Genomic DNA, 21,863 nt, shown 5'->3' with positions numbered 1-21,863 from the left:
AACTAATTTATATTTTTTTATATATAAAATAGTTGTACATATATATAAATAATTGTATATATATGTAATATATATAATAATACATATTTATAATAATTGTATATATATAGCAGGTAGCTAGTCAGCTATTTTAATCATTTAGAACTTCATATTTGATTGGCAAATGTACCAAACCACAATTAGTTAAGCTTACCCGCTTTGGACTACCTGGTAGGGCAAAGCGGGTTTTTCACATGTTTGTTAAGTTTGATAATAAATAATTATTGAGTATGAAATAATACCAAAATCACACTTTTTATTTTGAAGTTCAAGAACCCTGCTAGGAAATAAAACCGAAATTGTTGCTATTAAAATCCGAAAACTACAATTTTCGAGCGTTCCTCGAAAATCTACCCGCTTTGGGCCACCCTCCCTCCGCTATTTCATATCATTTATTTTTCAATCGAAGAATAAAATTACTTATTATTGTCTACTTGTGTATAAAATTGAAGATTATAATTTATTTAAGCTAAATATTTTTCAGTCTACATTATTATTATTATTATTATTATTATTATTATTATTATTATTATTATTATTATTATTATTATTATTATTATTATTGCTTTTTACATCTAAATAAACCAATCATGCTTTCCACCATATGATTTTTAATGTAGTATCACCCAGAAAATCACTGTTTCTTTAAAGGTCATGAATTTTATGAATTTCAATAACGTTCACATAGCTTTCTATAAATAATACAGTTTTAACCTAGGATCAAGACACGTGATCCTTTTTAAAGTGATTAAAATTTGTGGAATAAAATAAAAAATGTGGAATACTCGTGTTTTTTATTTATGGTATTTGTTTAAAACAGCTGACTTTTTAGCATAAAATTATGTTACTTATCACAATTTATAAGTTAAACTATTTCATTCAAATTCTAATAAAAATCGACATTTTTTGTTTTAGCATTAATAAAAACCATTTTCTTGCCCTTGTTTAACGTTAAACAACTGATTTTTTCTAACGTTAATTAAGTTATAACATCACACTAAACCTGTAACAACTTTTATTTTCTTCTCTTATTCAAAGTTTAATTAAAGCGTTTTGTGAAACATTTAGATTTTGAATGTCTGATAGCCTTTCAGGAACAGAACAAATAAACACGAATTAGGATTGTTTTCCTGTTTAATCTTGTTTTTAAGGATGATAACAATAAATAATGCTATCTAAAATATATCTTCCATATGTTGAAACATTCCTTGAGGAATCCTCTTATCGGAAAACTAATCGATAACAAACCAAGAAATGTGATGCTCGAGAAATAGCAAGAAATAAAACGTCTCCCTAGGTTTGAAATTCCTTTTATAACTGGCATTTCTTGTGGTGATTATAAGAGAAATATTTCTTGGATTTGTTTCATCACGTAAACAGTAACGAATTGCAATTGAGAAATGTAATAAGTTACATAATAGTATAGAAATATAGGCTGAAAAATATATTTACACAAGTAAAATATGAAAGGAAAAAAGACATTAGCAAAAATTTTGTAAGAACGTCATTTCTAGAACTTCATTCTGGATAACAACTAAAAAAAAAAAAAAAAAAAAAAACTTGGAAAGCTACAGGTTTTATGCCAGCGTTTCGGTTAATTGAGCAAAGCAGAAGAAAATAGTTTGCTTTACAGAATAATGCACTTTTTTTTTTCAGAACAATTTTGTAGATTATTTTTTATTTGAATAATTTGATATAATTGAAAGTTGATGTTATATTTAATCCAAATGACGATTTGAAGTAGAAAAACAAATGTACACAGGATTCATGTGTTTGAATCTCGGTAGTTTTGCACAATCAGCAATTTTATATTGAACCGAAAAGATGGGCTAAGAGTTTCTGACATACGAAAGATGGTGCTTGATTTTATTGCAGTTAATACACAGCAAAATTAAGCACAATTGTTTGTAGCTAGAATATTGGTTTTAATTTTTTGCTGCATAATAAATATTTTCCTGTGCCTTTCGTTATTAAACTGTCGAATTTATAGCAGATTAGAAATTTTGTTTATAAAAAAAGCCATTTTAGAATCCCGTTTAATGTTTGATATACGTATATGATTCAGATTTTTCCAGAAAGCGAAATATAATTTAATATAAACATTTCAATTTATTAAAAATTTATGAAAATACAAAATTTATCTTCATACAAGTATGTCGCCAAATAATACATGCGTGAATTTGACGCGTTCAGCAGATTATAATATCTATAAGTGGGTAATACCTTTAAGCGTGTGACTTCAGTATGAGTGTGAGAAAAATTGCTGAGCGTTCAAATAGCCTAATAAACAAAGCAGTATGTTCAATATCATTTACAATTTTCGCCTTCGATGACATTAAACGTTTTGCTTCAGTCAGAACTAATATTTATTAAACATCTTAGTCAAATTTCCCTTATCCATCTCTCAATGTAAATGTTTACCTGTAATTATACTTCGTTTACAGTATTCGAGTGCGATAACAAATGACTGTTTCACTGTTGTGATAACGATGAGACAGGCATGTAACAGGGATACGTCATCTTTCCTCATAGTCGAGTGACCGGGAAGCATCGATTCGCCATTATAAAGTTGGGTGAGCGAAAGCTTGTTGGATGACACGAAAACATGAATGTTATCCATGCAATAATAAATCATTGTCGGAACGCTGTCGTATGACAGAAGACTGATCAAAGTTAAGCAATTAGAGTAAACCATGTTTGCCAATTTAGAACACATGCCATATTTATATAGTAACTGTTGGAAATGTTTTATTTGTACATGAATTACGTAAATTTATCTCCAGATAAAATACGTGCGCAAAACCCCAGTTCAAATGATTTATTATTCTTCCCTTGACATTTTGATCTAATTTATTTAATTCTAAAGTGAAAAGTGATGGCTTGCAATGACTTATATAAAGTGTAAGATAATATTTAGTTTGTTTCACTGTAAGTTCCTTATGATAGACAAAACTTTCAACGTTACTTTTAATTCCTTTTAGTAATAATAACTGACATTTTAACTGCATATTTTTAAAAAGACTCACTTTCGAAAATCAGAACGTAGCTAATAATATGGCGCGTAAAATCTCCTGGACCATGTTTTGTTATTTTGAGAAAATATTTTTTGTCTTGTTACTTCCAGCAAAGAGTATTCTCTATTTTCGTATAACTACAATTACTTATTTTTCTACAAATAAAATTTTTGTCAAATAAAACTTTGATGTGGTAAATGTTGGTGAAATGAAGATCGGAGTAAAAATTCTGCCCAGTAAGGTGTAATTAATTCCCAATTGCATCAATGAGAAATTTAATACTTAACCAAAAAGTATTGCCATTGACGTACGGAGAAAAGGAATTCTCCCCACCCCCATGCATTCACATTTTATGTGTATTTTAATTTCAAGAGAAAAAAAAAAAAACAACAATATTTTACAGCACAAGTTTTTGTCAGATAAAAATGATATTTGCGAACACCTTATTAAAAATAATTGAATTGGTAATACTTTGTCTGAGGCAAGATGTTTTTTACTCAACTTTAAGCTTTGCAACCTACATTGAGTGCAATGTATTTCAAACCTGCATTTAAGTTTCTCCTCATTCCCATATTTTAACTTTAAATTCAATACTTTCTTACTTTAAGTCTTAAAGAACCTAGATTCTTAATTTATAGACAAAAAAAAATAATTTTGACTTACATATGAAACGATGGACGTTTATACAATTTACTACAAATTAAATGTTATATAATGACGATCTAAGCCTGTTACAAAAAGTACGAAGATTACTCAGAAACAAAAGAATCAAAATAAGAAAGCCTCGAAAGAAACTAAACTCTGAAAAAATAAATATAATTCAATGAGTTTGTTAATTAACAATTTTAGTTAAGCTTATTCGATCAAGTAGTCAAGTTTCTAAAAAATTTCAGACTATTTTTTAGACGGAATTTATTTTTCCTAATAATTCTTAACTAATTGCGAAAAATGTGTATTAAATACTTTATAAAACTTTAGCATGTCTGATACATTCTGTGATACTTTTCATTTTATTAACTGTGAGATAATATATCAATCAATTTTCAACTTTCTCATGATTACTAAAGTTTTGAAAGTCAGTGCGATTTGTTAGTAGTTACATTAGGAAAACAAAACAAAAAATATGACCTAAATGCCAATAAATACTATTTTTCCACTAAAAACCCGACTAAGCGAGGAGGTTCAAACTTGTAGGAACACAATGCTCAGACAGATCTGCACTGAAATCCAGTCTTCAGTCGATTCGAGCAAACAATAACTATTGAATTTAATCAGTAAGAAATATTTCTACTGCTTTTTTACCTGTACTAAGAAAAGGGTTTTTATAAATTATATTCAAGCATTTTCATCATATCTGTTTTCTTAAAATAAAAGGAAGGTATGTTCTTTAATGTCATTGCCTATATGCAATAAAATTGTTTGTAGCGACACCGGTTTCCTGACCGAATAAAATTGTAATAATAATAAACCTTTATAACATAAACCGCAAACTAAAAAACCTTTTATCATTACTATTTTTTTTTTAGTTTTAAAGGCCTGCTTATATTTTACTTTAGTTTATTGTATTTACATGAAAAATATATTTGTTCAACTAAACGAATTTTCTTAATTAGTGGCGGAAGGTGGAGTTGTGTTGAAAGTGTTGTTGATTTCACTCAAAATAAATTACCTCTGATCATCGAGATGCATGATAAAACAAGCCATTTGAAAAATTCTGATAGTGGAATATTGCGTACCTAATCCCGTTAGGTAGAGTATGTGTTAGGTTGCTTTAACAAGTACTGACAAGTAAAACGTAAGGTTCACTACCACACTATCATTCAGATTTTCAGAAATGAATGTTTGCAATTTTAAATTAAAGTAATTTGTCTCGTTTCAGCTCTATATTGTTATGCATTACTGTGATGCATGTAAACTGCAATATAAGATATCATTACCTTCGGTTAAATAACATTTAAAACAGTTTGAAGTGTGTGTCTGGTAATATATGTTTAAATAAAAAAGCGCAATGTTTTCTGTTTCCAGCAATAATAGATAGTAAAATTAACGATTTTAAGTTAGCAGTAGATGCTGGTTGGATAACAATAATGTAAAAATACTAAAATATTGTCGCAATATTTGTATTTTTGAGCTTTTCTAGGACTTTTCTGCTTTACAGGCATTTTTGATGCAGGAGCGTACTGCATTTTCTGCGATTTTTTACAAAAATATAGCTTTCATTTTAAATCAAAATATTTCGCATTTAATTTTAGACTGCGCAACGACTTTAAAATATTTTTATTATCAAATAAATGTAGAAAAAACATTCGAATGACGATGTCAGAAGAGAGTCTCTACAAAACAGAGAACATATTCGCAAATGTAGTTTTTCAGAATATATATTTTTTTTAGTTCGGAGACGTTTGAAAATACATTTTAAATACAAGAACAAATGCCATTGAAAATAACCGATTGAATATAATACACAAGAAGAATGATTGAAGTAAGATTTATTCCCTCAAAACTTGCATGTTTCTGAGCCGTAAGTTTTCCTAAAACAAAATAGCACAAAAAAGATTCCATATTTCTTTCGACAGTTTCCAAGATAAATGGCGCGTAGATGTAGTCTTTCAAAGCTTGACACAAGCTTTTCATATTTTTTTCTCTTCTTTTCATGTTACACGATGAAGTAAAAACTCAGTGCGTCACTGTTAATTTTTACACAACATTATTAACTGCGCTTTAGTACTGTCGTAAATAATTAATTTTATAGTTAATCTTTCAACATTTTAAACGTCTTTCTTTATGCAAAGATGATAGTTTAATTACTCATGCATATGTTTGATTTTGGGCAAAATGTTCATCTTATAGTAAAAGCGTCAGAATGAGCTAATACATTTTTTAAATAGTTTTCGATCCAAAACTAATATATATCTATGTATAGAAACAAAATAATTTGATTACATTACTTTCAGAGTTTTTTTTTTTTTAATTGTAAGTTCAGGACTTGCGTTTAAATACTAATAATACGAACAGTTTCTGCTTATAAAAACTTAAAAAACAAAATAGTGGAATAACATAAAATTTATTTCTTGCATACTTAAGGTTGTCCTAAACCAATTCTCCAAATCTAGAGTTTTTTTTTTTTTTTTCAAATTCCTACTTTCTTTAAAATGAACAGATACGTGGCATAGTTGAAGATGTTAATTGTATTTGTGATTCGGATGAACTACGTATGGCTTGCTTGTATTTTACAAAAGCTAAAGGTAAATCATCTAATCATTTATTGATACCGTTCTCTAAGATATAACATTAAAATTACATCATATTTTATAATATATCTTATCTCGTTCATTAAAACAAAAGCGAGTCTCTCGCAATTTATTATGATGTTAACGAAAAATTACTACTTTTCCCCTTATTGTTAAAATACTTAAAAAATGGTCACTCACTGATTTATATGGTATCATTGAAACTAGCAAAAATCGTTTCGTCACTTAGATTAACAAATCATAACATGTCATTCTGCTACAAAAGTGAAGCCTAAACATCATTGCATTTTAGTCAACATGTTGTCCTTAATTTCAAAAACCTTCCCTTGCGCACCAGATAAATACAATTGGAAATGATCTTATACGTTTAAGTTTTAGAATTACGTAGCTGGTTGTTCGCGAAAATAAGGGATAGCTTGAAATCACTTATTTTACAAAAATTTCTGTTTATTTGCAGTAAAAATATCCTTCAGAAAAAACACATACTCTGCAATGACGGTAATCGTGCGACGTCAAAATAAATATAAATTGACAAAATCATAAACATATTTTAGCGATAGCTTTGACAAATTAAGCAAGTATCCCAAGAACGGAAATGGTTCAAAGATGAAATTGACCTTTATAGACTAACTTTTTAGTAATGGATCGCGATTTTTAAATGTCTGATCCGCGCCATAACACCTAAGTTTTAAATTTTAATGTGATGACGGCAGTACAGATAAATTGATACCTCTTTAAAGAAACAAAAATATTGAAATAATTGTTTTAAAAGTTCCATTGTAAAATGCTATTGGCCCTCCTATGCATCAGATTTTTAAAAAGTTGTCTAGTATATCCTACACTCTAATAGTTTAGTTATCTTTCTAAAAATATTTGTAATCGTCCAATATTTTTTTTTTCTTCTGAACATAAAGGTTTTAGGATCAATGTGCTCATAATAGAATAATCTTTGTGGAATAGTTATAATTTGAAATTCGCTAAGTTACAAGAAATAAATGTAAATAAAAGAACGAGATAAAGTATGGCAAAAAAATTTTTTTTTAAGCATTTGATATTAAAGAAACAGGACCAGAAGTAGATATAAACAGATCCAAGTTTCTTAAGCATTATTTTACACCCATGGAAAATGTCGAAGGTCTGAATCTACCTAACAAAACGATGTGGAGATAGCAGCTTATTATTGACAGGTAAAAGCCCAAAGCTTGTCATTGCGTCTTAGAAATTTTCAACAAGAATCATTTTCTCCGTTTTCCGGAGCTCAGCATTGCATTGTAGAAGAGAAGTAGTTGCCGCTGATTGCTGTACTCTATCGCACGAGTGGTAAATATGCATTTGGGAATCTTGATAATTATTCTGCTGGAGACTTTCGAATGTGTAATTATCTTAATAGTTTCGTTCATGGCACGCAAATGAAGTGGATTTTCATTTCCTGATTATTCAATCTATATCCATAACCTTTATATCAACACGGCCTTTTGTCACTATCTCTCAGAAGCCACTCATTGTATCGTCGGTTTAGAGGAATAACTTACTAAGTGCACTTTGATTTATTTCTAGAAATAAGGAAAAATGTAAAAAAAAAAGTTATTAAAAAAAAACTATGGGCAACTTTCTGTTGCAATATTTTCTTTCTTGTTGTTCAAGATTCGTTTTGATACTGCATTATTGTAATTTTGGTATTTTGGTTGAATTATCCAAGTTTTTAGTAACTAAATGTGCTAACGTCTCAAAATTGACTTAATATACACTTTATATATATATATATATATATATATATATATATATATATATATATATATATATATATATATATATAGCAATTTTAGTTTATAAACACTCGGGCAATCCAAAAGCTATTCGAAAAGGTTACAGTTTTATTTCCACGGCGTAGCTTTTCATTTTTAACAAAAAACTTTGCTTCATATTTAGTTGAGTTTTAGCAAAACGCATTAAAATTTAGAAAAATGAAATATTTTTATTATTCAAGACACTCTATAAATTTATTAACTTTCACTGATGAAAATTAGTAAAAAGAAAATATTTAGGCTAATTTATGTACTTTCTGCAGAGATTTAGAGAGCCACTTTTGCTTAATCTAAATTAACTGTACTGGTGAATATCCCGAGGCAAAATAAAAGTGGTATCTGAACTACTGGAGTAACAGACTCATTTATATTATTTTTCAAAATGGTTTTTTATTAATTATTATTATTATTATTATTATTATTATTATTATTATTATTATTATTTGTAACAACGCCATATAACTCCTTCAATACTTTATCAAACTACATAAGTAAGGCATCATTTCATTTTTCTACTGATTTTGGCGAGAAAAAAAGAGACAATTCACATTTTGTTTGTTTTCCCGAAAAATTATATCATTTCTGTTATTATTATTATTATTATTATTACGCGTTGTTTCATTCATAGCTTCCCAAAATGAATGTATACCGGCTAATTTTGTTAAAGCGTCGTGCTAAATATGTGAAGATCGTGAGTCCAAATAACCATTTGCCAAATAAGACTAATTTAATGAAATTTTCAGCTTTATTTTGATCCAAATTTTCCCGAATAGTTCAAAACTCATTGCAAAATTTGGAACTGCAGTTCCGTTGTGAGCAGAACCAGACCAGTTAAAACCAAAAAATACGACATTAATTTTAACTTTTTAAATCGCGGTATGAGTTTTTAAAGATATGTTAACAAAACAGAGGCATCGACTTCAATTTTTTGTTTCATTACGCATTGCTTCAGTGTATATTTTCCTGAAATGAAAGCTCGATAGATCAGTTAGTAAGGGCGTCCTTATAATAATATGCAGGTCATGGAATCAATCCTCCCATGACACATAAACTGTAGTTCTCAATGTCTAGTTTTCCCCAGTGGAATTCTGATATACATTTTTAGGAATGTATGTTCCTAATTATTGGGGATAGTATTCTGAACAACAATTGTGTTGCTGCATTGAATTCGGAAAAAAAAACTTTTTTCTAACATTAGTAAAGCGCAGTATCATACACATAATTTCTCAAAAGTGTTTTTTTAAAGCTACACCATAACTGTTTAAACCTCATCAAGTTTCAAAAGTAAAGCATTTTTAATGTGCGTTCACAGCTATCAGCGAAAAACAAGGAAACAAATCATGTTTTTGTTTTTATTAAAAACAAAAACCCGAGTATTTAAATTTCTTCGGCCGAGCGTGAATGTTTTCCAAGGGTCAGCAAGTTATTATCATTACTTATTTTTTTATTATTATAATTGTCATTATTTTAATTGAATGAACTCTAAGATATTAAATAATAACGATTTAAGACATGATATTTTTATCTCAAGGAAACTGCTTTCTTCCAAATTGTAAATATTTCAATATTCCCTACTTAAACATACATACAGTCCCAGTTTTTCTGCATACCACATAACAGAACCAGAACAAAATGCCGATTTGATTAGCTGAAAGAATTTTAACTTATGGAGTAATTATCATGTTAGCGTTGCATGTACCATTTCGACACAATGTAACTACATGTCTAGATCGATATTTAATTACAAAGAAACATATCCCCTTCGCTTTTGAAAATATTCAGAAACCTGTTTATTTTTACCTATTTAAACCGAAATCCGTTAAAGAAAGCAGGACACTTCCCACCAATGAATACTTAAGCGAATTTGATCGGAAAAACTAGTTTCAGCCAGAAAAATAAGAGCCGAAAAATCGGTTTAGGCATGCAAATTAATGTCAAAGCATCAACCGTGTTTGAGAAACTTCCATGCTAAGTACGAGCGAGATATGTATGGATTGTCACGCACAATGCCGTGCGATTTGTCCAAAGCAGAACTTTAAATAAGCATTTAGAAAGAAAACTGCATTTCTTTCGCTCTAGATTTGTTCCAGTTGTATTATAAATAGGTAACGCTTGTCAATAAATAAGATTGAATGAATGAGGATTCTTTTTTAGCTCCCCTTCCTCTTCAATACTTTCGTTCCAATTAATGGAATACTCTAAGGATGAAACAGAGAGAAATGAATTACATATTTGAAATTTTATGTGCTTATAAGGGCACGATAATTATGATGTATAAATGGATTCCTTTTTGTTTGTGTATTATGTAAAAGAAACTTTTTGGCCCTATATATGTATATTATATCTATACAGTCAACTTTCGATAACTCGAAGTCCCAAGCTAAAAAGAAGGACTGGAGTAGACGGGGGAAGCGAGCAGTGGGCGGATTTCTCTAGTTGTATATTTAAATTAGAAGCTGTTGTTCAAGTTACAATTTCATTAATGTTAGCTTTCTTGCTGATCATACACGTTAGTTTTACTGTCTAAAACTAAAGGCAATTTTTCAAAATAGTATGGTAAAAAAATGATCTCTAAGTTTTCTGTATCATTTTTTTTAAATTCAGTCATAATGCTTCTTTTTTTAAAATTAAAGTTCTCTTCGGTAAATAATACTCATACAAAACACATTTTATGTCATTGAACGTAAAGGTAGGGGAGGAGGGGCTAAAAATATTTGGCAAAGGTTATATTATGTGGAGTCCAAATTTAATCCTCCAGTTTTGAAATATAATCATGATTCGTACATTCTTTTTAACCCCAGATTCGAGATTATTATATTCTGTTACAACATTTATAGCTTATCCTATTTTATCCACAATTTCAATTTTTAAAGTTCTTGTGAATGATATAGCTTGTAGAGGGAAAAGATAGATAATCGATGAACAAAATCGATAGAATTTTTCCCCCCACTCGTTTAACGTACTCAAAATAATGTCCTTGTTCGATAGAGATGGCCTGCGGTTCCACTCTTTTATGTATTTAACTAGAACAAGGAAAGAAAATAAATAAATAATTATTCTTCCGAAAACATGGGTCCGGATAAATTCAAGCAATTAGATCTTGCGAAAACGCACCCTGATCTTTAATTAATATTTGATGTTTTTTTTTCGCCTGTTCGATGATTATTGTTAGATGGATATTGAACTGTATGAGAAGATGCCCCTCCCACCTTTTTCAAAACATGCGGATTTTTTTAGAATAAATTACATATTTACAAAAATTTTCAACGACAACATTATCGACGGCAAAATACTATCCATTGCGACTAATACATTTGACCCACCGGTACTTTCACTATCCTAAACTATTTTTGAAGTCATATTTACAAATGACTGACAGCACTTTCCTTATTTCTTTCTTAACGTCTTTAATGTTGCCAAATCGGTGTAAGTCTCTCCTTAGTCGCGAAAATAAGAAAAAGTCACATGAAACGAGTCTGACCAGTGCATGCGACAGCGAAACCATCCCAGTTTTAGCCAAAAACTGGCTAAACGAGATGGCAGTGTGTTCAACCGCGTTGTCATGGTGGGATAATCATCCTAAGAAAATCGTTATATTCTTTCTATTATTATTTATTTATTTAATTATTATTATTTTTTTTTTTTTGACGAACACTGCTTACACCGATTTTGTAACATTAATAAGTCAAGAAAAAACAAGGGAAGAGATGTCAGCCTTTCTAAATATGACTTCAAAAATAGTTTCGCACAGTGAAAGTACCGGTGGAATAAATGCATTGGAAATCGAAATTTTACAACTGCACGCTGTTCTGAATTCGCCAACATAAAAAAAAGTAAAAGAAAAAAAATGTGGTAGGAAAAACAATCATTATTACAGATGAATAGAACAAGTTAGATCGACTTCACATAAGAAAGGGCCGAAAATACCTTTTTTTTCTAATTTCGATGGAGGGTAATGAGGAAAAAGTGCTAATGTTGGAGCTAAGTGCACATTTAAAATATTTGGACACTTTCTGCCGCAGCAGCTTTGAAGTTTCTACCAAATGCTGTAATATGATGTTTTTAGCAAACTTAGTAACAAAAACTTTTTTTCTATTTTCAGTTACTAAAAACATTAAAAAACAGCATTTGGCAGAATTCTTGTTCAAATAATGTACTATTTTCAATAGCACTTTTGTAGAGGTTTAAGAAAATGTTCTATTGATATACGGGACTATAACATTTCTGTCTGACATGACTGTAAAACATGATAAAAAAGTAAATAACCCAATGAATTACTTTTTTTCTAATCTAAAATATAGCCGACGTTCATAATGGTAGAATGCAATCATTTTTATGTGTGTTGTGCAAGTTTTAATTACTTTATTTATAACACATTCTTTAGAAGCTAAGAATAAAATTTAAATTTGCTTTCTCGCTTGGAAAAATAAAAAGTCGAAACCATCAGAACAACAGCAACTAACCAGTTTTTATAAATTTCTTTCTCGAAACTAAATTTCATTTTATTTAACCCATTTGTTAAGCATTCTGACTGTTTTTTCGGCGTAAAATTCATTTGTTTTAACCTTATTGGAGTGGCAGGTAATTAAATCTGGATACTCAACAATCCTTGACTCGTTTTTTATGCAAATTTTTTCTCTCTAAAATAGATTGATGCTTTCAATGGTCTATTTAGCATCACAAATTTTTCGCGTTAACGCGATAATTAGTTGAAGGCAGACTTGCGTCGGCTGGACGAAGCAAAGTTCCGTAAAGATCTCAACCATTTTTTTTTTTTGGTAACGTCTTAATCTACAAAATAGAAATTAACGACAAAATATTTATTTTTCCATTACTTGACGACATCTAGAGACGTTTCGCTATTCTTTCTTTTGTCACACAGCGAAAAACATGGAAAAAAATCCTTAATTGTCCTCCTGAAACTGCAATACTTTTAACCCTTCGTCCAATTACGTTCTAAATGCTGTCTAATACGTAAAAAAACTAGAAAGGGATAAATAAAAATGATGGAAAAAAAAAAAAACTCAATGATGAGACAATGCTATCTTCTTCAATAGATATTTTCTTTTACTTCAAATCAAAACTTTTGTTCAGATTATAGGTTATATAAATCAGTGTACTAAAACTTAGTATTTTAATGCATTTTGCTTGCTACACATAAATATAATACATGCGCATAAATATATTTAGAAATTAACAAAAGACTTGAATATTTTTTAATGTTATAAAATTTATAATCTTATTTTGGGTTAAATGACCAATAAATCCATGCTTATTACATTCTTTATAGTAAATTGTTTTTGTTATTCTGTATCGATGTAAATCGTTATCGTCGTTTTGTCTTACGTTGACCTTGCCTTACGTTACCATCCCGGTAATGTAAAAAAAAAAAAAAAATCCTACCGTTTGTTTTTGAAGAAATAAATAACGTGAACGTTTATTAAAATATTGAAATAGAAAGTGTAAATAAATCTCATTTATTCAAACTCGAAACAATTATCTGAAGAATTTTGTCCACCAAAGCACATACATCAAATGATGATTAAAAGTCATCTCAACACAGATTCTATTTGACAATTGAAAAAGGAAACGGACACACGTCGCAGTGGCTCCATATATATATATGTATATATAAAGAATTAATGCATTTTATTTATTTATTTATTTATTTGCGTAAAAGATGTGATTTAGTTTACGGTATCAAATTATTCGATTAGGATCTTTAAAATCATATAACATTTCAAAAATAAAACACATTTATGTATGCCGCTTTAGGAATAACATATTAATTATTAGAACAGACCAGAAAAAAAAAAGAACAACTGAAGTAAGCAAAACTAAATAAAATAACATAGATGTAAAATAGATAAATAATCAATGACAATTTCAAAAGGGAAAAATTCATTTTTAGTAGTATAAGCACGTAGAGAAAACCCTCTTTATTATTAATGCAACAAGAAATAATGGGTTGAAACGTCAATAATAACAAAGCAAAAATATAATTTTACTAATGCAATAATGTTACGGAAAGTATAACCATTGAAAATTAATTCATTCATTTCGAATCAACACAAATAAAAATCTAAAAATATCTTCTTTAAATCTCATTTTATTTAAATCTCATCTTACTGTGAAATTAAAACTTTTAAATATTTTTTTCCTATTGGTATATGTATTATTATTATTATTATTATTAGTGTTTCTTCTTCAAACGTTCCTTTGTTAAAAATTTATAAAGTACTTTTAATTAAATTGCTCAAATAAATGTAAACTTAATTCGAAGGAATGTTTGGTTTTTATTGCATATGCGAACTCTTGTTTTTTTAATGAAAAATCAGTTTCTGTAAATTAATTTTACATTAAGTTTTAAACCAAGTATGCGAACAGAATTTTCTTCATAAATGAGCAATTAAATGAACTTGGATCTATGGAATCAATTAAAGTGCATTGTTCAAAAAACTCTTGCTTAAAATAAATACTAGATAACACAAAAATGAATGCTTTGCGTTCGGTTATAATCCTTTAAATTCAAAACAAGCGCAAACAAAGAGTGAAATTGATTTTGTTTTATTCATTAGGTGAAAATCAAATATAAATTGTGAGATTCAATTATGACTAGGGGCAAAAATAAAGCAAAAACAACTTTTATTTTTTTACTTGGTTTAAAAACATCAATTAAGAAATTAGAGAACTGTATAATTTTAGAAACATTGCTTTAAAAACACATATGTATATTTAGTAAGTTACCGTCCTACAGGCAGGGCTAAGGTAGAAATACATGAAATACACCGCCCGCTCAGTCAATTCCAGCTAAAGACTGCAGTTTCGTGCTTATTAGCACTCATCAGACTGGCATAGGAGTGACTGAGCTAGAGGAATTTTGACACAGGTAGTTTGACGTGGCAGATGATGCACCTCGAAGTATTTTTATATCTCTACACTGAAAAAAAATTTCGGATCTTTACTGGTTATTTCCGTGGAACGTTTCGAGATTTCAGAGGTTTTGACCTATTTTCCAGTAAAATCCAGTATTTTCGCCACAAAGTTTCCTGAATTGCTAAAAGATGCACGAATGCAGACTTTCCAATGGTGTAAAAGCTATTTTTGGCTACCAGTTTAAAGATTGACTGAGCGTGTTTATCAGATGTATCTTCTTTAGTACGAATACCTCCTGACCGGATTGACTAAGTTTCCAAAGGGAACAAATAAGTCATTGGACATCTGCAGCTTTGCGACGCAGGAATTGCAGGCAAGGACTATGCTTGGTTCTTGCTTGCCATTTTCGCGTGCTTTGGCCATGGTTGCTCTAATGCTTCTGGAGCTTTCTTGCTGAATCAAGAAAGCTCTAGTCAATAACATTAAACCTACATAATTTTTCTAGAAGGTTCCCGAGACATGATTGGCTTTAATAGGGGAGATTTTCCAATAATATAGAGAGTTTCAATTATAATTTCAGAAACGTTACTGACTTTTATCAGAAAACGTTCCTGGTTTTTTCAAGATATGTTACTGGCTGAAATTGGGCACATCAGCTGCCCATTATTTTCCAGGAACGTTTCTGAATCGTTTTTACAGTGTAAAAATTTTTAGATCTTTTAAACACGTTGTTTTAGAGTTTGAGTGAATTCTTCAATAGACCATCTTACGCAGTATACATGCGGAAAGAAGGCATGACACACACGTTCTAAGTTTAGAGGCGAATGAAAACCAAACGACGGGGGGGAATCATTTAAAACTACTGTCAAACCGAAGAGCTTTCGTGTACAATAATAATAGGATTTTTTTTCTAACTTTTTTGAGGCCCAAGTTGCTTTGAAGATTAATCGTTACATTCACATTGGTAGCTAAAATTAAATTGGCTATCAGTTTGACTATAACTACAACTTGTTTGAAAGGTTTAGGTCTCCTGCGCACTTGGCGACTTAATTGAACCAGCCTTCGAACGGGTGGTTGTGCAACCAGGTACGAAAGTGACGGAATGGTCCGAGATGCTTCACACGGCACTTAACTCATTCGGCACACAAGGCACTTGTGCCGCTAGTGTTCTGACCCCGATGAGTTAAATCAACTTTTTAGTTAATTTCAATTTTCGGGACGTTGCCAAGCGTTCGCTCTATACACGAGTAAACTAGTTGATTCAACTCGCTTCAGTTGGAACAGTGTAAGGGGGCATCTGATCGAAAAAAATTTGGCTAATCAGAAGAAAAGTTGATTTAACTAAGCTGCCTCGTGTGTAAGACATCTTACTACCTTTAACTTTGCTGTTGATAATCGAGACTTATGATATTTAAAAAGAACAGTGTCTGGATGATGTAATAAGCTATTAGATATTTGCCTGTAGTCAAGCTTAATCTGAGGTTAACACTAGAAAGACGGAAGCGGTCATTTTGACCGCAAACGATTTTCAAATGCTCATATTTGCTGCGTTTAATTTTCAAACTCTTTTTCCTTCATTGACTTTTCCTAATTATTTATTAGGATCTTACAACAGTAGTTTTTTCTTCTTTAGGATTATTATTATAGTCGCCATAAATGTTTATACCTAGAAAGACTGACTACGGTCATTTTGACCGCTAGTGAACCTTTCTTTATGCATCCGTTTTCTTCTTTTCTCTTATCAGTTGTGTGTACTATGGACTATTGTTAATTGTCAGGGTGAGTAATGTTCTTTTGAGCTTGAGTAGTACCTGCTGGTCAGGTTTAATTCTTTGAAATGCGAAAGGAAAATGCGAAACACCTGCTGGTTTCATGGTTTCAGTTTTCTGCTATCTGCACAGAGGGGAAAGTTGAGAAAGGTAAATTTGAAAAGCATGTAACTGGACACGTGAAACTACTTTCGGTCTAAAAAGAAGTGAATATAAACAGGTAAATTCCAAAAATGTTTGCTGGAATTCTTTTGTGCACCAAAACATGTGCTTTGCTTGAAGCATTGACGTTTATTTTCTTCGATGATAATGAAGTTCTCAGTCACATAATTATCTTCATAATGTAGAAAAGAACCGTTGACAAGCAAAACTTAGAGGAACATTAATTCCTGAAACTGTTGCAGATTTATCTAAAACAGATTATGGTTCGAATGAACAGTGTGACTTATCTAAAGGGAAATATATTCCTAGCGATGAGAATAGTTCGCGTTCATGAGATTATTGCGAATACTTTTCGGCGCCTAGATTTGCATAAAAGGGTTGTTCTTCTGAGTTAGAATCAGAAGAAACCTCGCTACTAAAAACTGATGCTCAAACTACAAAAAGCAGTGAAAGAAAAAGGGAAAAGGGTCCGACACCTAAAGAAAAGGGGAAAATTTCAAAAAACAGAACTCCTATTTCTCTAATTTCCTCCAAGTCACCTCCACTGATCAATTTTGCTAAATATACATAAGTATATACCTCAGGAAAAAGATTAAAATAGTGTGAAATTAAACTATGCGGAAATAAATTTACGAGCATTTGTTCTGATTGCCAAAAAAAAAAAAAAAACTGTTAATGGCTAATATACAGGTGACCTGATAACATAAGCATTTTGAAATACTGTAAAAGATAGTAATGTACGGTATCTTGCGATTTAGATATTTTTTAAACCAAACACATGCATGGTTGAGTATAGTACTTGTTAGTTATTACATGCTAAGAAAATTTCCTCTTTTTTGTACAAACTTGCTCGTTCTCAATGCCAATTGTGTAAAGCATGTGTATTTCACTTGATCGAACATAAAATTAAAAAAAAAAGCTATCTGAGACTTATTTGCAGACTATATTACGATTAAATTGTTAAATTAAACTCTGACATGTTGAAACAAATCTTTTCTATGGTTAAAAATCTCGAAAGGAGGAAATTTCCGATATTTTAAGTATGGCGGTCAAAATGACCGCTGCTAGTCTTTCTAGGTATACGCAAAACGCCGTCTTTCTAGTGTTAAACTTATCACCTATTTAAGCATAAATAGTGCAACTCACAATTGCACTTACTGTGAAGGTAGAGTACCCAAATGCTTTTTAAATCAAACAAAATATAATCCACAAAATCGTTATTGAATCTATAGCTAAACTTTTTTTTTTTCCTTTTTAGGTTAAACCACGTGTTTTTTGGTTTGTCTGCCTGGAGTTACCACTGCGTCAACGTCTGCTTACACATTTCTGTTTCTTTACTGGTGACTATTCTTTGCTTTGAAGTGCTCAGATGGTCCCGAGAAGACACTGTCATTGCTGCGCTATTTTTTGCCACACATCCCATACATACTGAAGCGGTAAGTATTTATCACGCAGATCCATTTATCACGTAATATATTTTGCGATAGAGTACTTATTTTAATATATTTTTTTAAGGTTTTATATTTTACTTATGATGAGATGCGTGAGCATGCCAATGAATACTTATGGTAATCTTTATAAATTTATTTTTTTATTTTTTATTTTCGATTGGGAAGATTTTTTAGTGAATACAGTTTTAGAAGATGGAATTTAGTGCAATTTCATTATAGACCGAAATCTGTGCACAGGCACCTCATAACTAAATTACTTTTTTTATTCAAGTTTTTCACTTTATTATGAAAAGCAAACATTAAACATAATTTTTCATTAAGTTCAATTGAATTTTATTTTTTCAACTCGTTTATTAAAGAAATATTTCATTGAATGCAAAGTAAATATTTTTACTGTTAAACAAGTGTCCATATTACAGTGGTTAGAATTACCTTTACGAACTCCAGCAGCCATTTCGAAAACCCAAACAAAAAGTTAAATTATTAGCTATATACGGTATGTATTTTAAGCAATAAGAGTAAATCCGCAGATCAAAATGTTTTCTGATATCGCTGCTTAACTTTAGTAGTCTTCAAATTATGGTCCTGGAGTATCCACACACTTAAGCAGCCGAGTCTTCTACACTCCGTACGCTCCTTGAAAGTCAGCAAATGAAACTTCCTTTAGAGCACGCGTGCAATTCAAAATACAGCAAAGCATTGAGCAAAGTTAAACATTAAAATTTTGTGGAAAAGATTGGACAGAAGGGTCAACCAATTGCCACTAAAAGTTGCCACCGGTGAGAAGTTTCATCATGAGTTTCATCAGCGGCGTTTTACGACTGCTTCATGGTTAGAGTTCCTGACGAAAAATGTCATCACAACGATTTCTCAACCTCTCTACAACACCGAGTTTAAAGCTACACATTTTTTCCTTTTTCTCAGATTAAGGTCGCCTTTTAGAGAAGGCAACCATAGCTCTAGATGCTGTCTAAGTCGTTTTGCCCTCGTGCACTTAAAAATGCTATGTTGACTAACTTTCATGAAACGTACAATGTATGGAAAACTTGTCTAGAGAGGCGTGTTGATTCTCAAGGAGATTACTGTTAAGACTGTTGAAGTTTTGTAGCGATATCTGTAAAACATTTTGATTTGTTGATGTATTTTCGCTATTAACATTCAACAGATACAAACCTTTTGCATCATTTTTTTTGCAAATTTATTTTAAATATATGCGTTTAAGAAGAAATTTTCCGAGTTTAAAAACATTTATGTGGATATTCATTCAGTTTTTTGCTTTTTTTTTTCAGCCTTTACAAAGCAGCGGTTTTGTACGATGAGTGATTAAAACGGGCATAATAAGTAAAACGGGCTAAACCTTTGCTAAAGAAAGTTCATTCGAATATTGTAGTAAAAACAGCATTAATTGCATCAGGAACGCAAAATAATGATGCTTATGTGATTGCACTAGAAAAAGTTGCTATCACAAGAAAAATTGGAACCGAAGGAGAGTCATCTTCTTCCTAACAATTCAACACAAGCATCATTCCACACCCTCTACATTTAGTGCACTGACTCCACCTTCTCGCTATCCATTGAATAATGAAAATAAATCATTATAAAAATGAGGATTCGTCTTCATCTTGGTCATCATCAACTGATTTGTCACATTTGGATGGTCTCCATTCAAGAAATTTCTACTAATTGTCTTTTTTTTTTTTTTTTTTTTTTTTTTTTTTTGTGTACTCTGAGCGAGGTTTTTCTTTTAATTTGTTTCATCAATGTAATAGGGTAATTTCTTTGAACGCTTTGGCCCCTGCCCCCTTTTCATGTTTTTCTTTACTTCATTTGCCTGCTAGTTTTCTTATTTCATATATTTCCTTTTTTCCCTCAAAATTTGTAAAGTGCAGATATTACAATGTCAGTTTCCCCCTCCTACACTTTCAATGGTAATGGCGAAATTTTAAACTCCACACGTTTTTACGAGTTTCTACACATTTTTCTTTAATGCTTCTATAGACACAGAACACTCAGTTTTAGAGTTAATATTCAACTCTGTATGTGTCTCTAAGGTGGTTTCTATATAATTTTTTAAATATAATTTCTTTAGACATACAAACGTAATGTTACTGAAGTACAATCATTTACAACTTTTAAAATCATTACATTAAAATTCATTTCTTAGAGTAGATTGAGCAAAATCGACCAACATGTGATTTCGTCCCACTACGTAGAGTATGATTTTGGATTTAACTATATCGTCGCCTCAGAACAACAGTAGGATATCACACTGTTGTTTCTGGGATTAGATGTTCTACGGTTGCTCTGAGGCGACGATATATCAAAAGAAACCTGATGATTTAATGGTTATAATAGAAATTATGCTATTATATTACTATGCAAAAAAAAGAAAAATACAGTGAACTCATGCATTTATTTCATTTATATAAAATTGTAAGTTTCATCAAGCATAAATGGGTATTTTGCTACATTAGCATCAAATAAAAAAAAGTACAAAAGTAAAAAGCACAAATTAGTTTTTCTCAAGGTTCAGCACTATAAAACGTGAGCTACAAACAAGCCAGAAGTTAACAGCCGCTGCCTAAAAAGTTGATTATTGAAAAAACCTCTCCACATAGCCATACGTATCACACGAAAGCATGACGGGTTGGTTTTGTCCACCATTGTTGCAGTTATGGCTTTTGCTTGACGGATTAATCAAAAACTAATATGAAAATTAACTTTGTTTCTGAGAAATTCTAATTTAAAACCTTTCGCAATCAAGCATTGAATTTTTGAAACAATCCCTTTTTTTTAAATTAAACATCGTTGAACCTCTATTTAATGTCTCCTGCATTTAAAGTTTTTCTCATCGGTCCCAAATCTTTACAAATGCTATTAGTGCAATTTTTCGTGTACATTACATTTCTTCATTCCCGATATTCTTGGTTTTAATGTTTTAACCCAAAAAAGGTAATTTTTTTTTTTTAATTTTTCTATTGATTTACATTAGTGGAGTTGTCAGAAATTGGTGGTAAAATGGAAGATGTGGAAATCGAATGAATATTTGCTTCTCGTTTGTTGCTGCCGTGAAAAGATTAAAGGGCTTTAAACTTTTTTTAAGCCGATAATTCGCAAAAACATCTTACAAACCCTTTCAGTCATAGAGTCTCAGTCATTTGTTCCTGAGATTAAAATTAAAAAAATGTATATATTTTTCTGGAAAATTTACCAACCTTTTGCTCCGTTAAATTTTACGTTTTATCCCGTATAAAGTTAATTTATGTATGAAAAATATGTTGCAATTATTTTTTTTTCCATTGAACGAACTTATATTTAAATGCTGTTATAGTAGGTCGACGCTGCATAGCATTTTCCCCACTTATTACGTTTTTTTCTCGCTAACCCAGGGAAAATCGTTAAATCAAGGTTTTTCTGCACGTCTAGCCTGTTTTAAATTTCTACGCACAATGCACAATTCATTGCTAAAAGTTACAGTTTTGCTTACATTTATATC

General features: G+C 30.5%; 1 protein-coding gene across 2 annotated transcripts in view; it reads left to right on the top strand.

Moving 5' to 3' along the window:
* LOC129231837 (protein O-mannosyl-transferase TMTC1-like) overlaps positions 1-21,863 on the top strand; it is a 297,404-nt gene that overhangs the window by 96,275 nt on the left and 179,266 nt on the right. For both annotated transcript variants that reach the window (XM_054866219.1, XM_054866218.1), the window contains exon 2: positions 18,175-18,352. In XM_054866219.1, coding sequence (XP_054722194.1) covers positions 18,175-18,352 — 178 coding nt within the window. The remainder of the gene's footprint in view (positions 1-18,174; positions 18,353-21,863) is intronic.

This window comes from Uloborus diversus, chromosome 10 (genome assembly GCF_026930045.1).
Source record: "Uloborus diversus isolate 005 chromosome 10, Udiv.v.3.1, whole genome shotgun sequence".
Lineage (NCBI taxonomy): Eukaryota > Metazoa > Arthropoda > Arachnida > Araneae > Uloboridae > Uloborus > Uloborus diversus.
The sequence above is the reverse complement of the archived record's forward strand: the minus strand, read 5'-3'. Positions and strand labels throughout refer to the sequence as shown.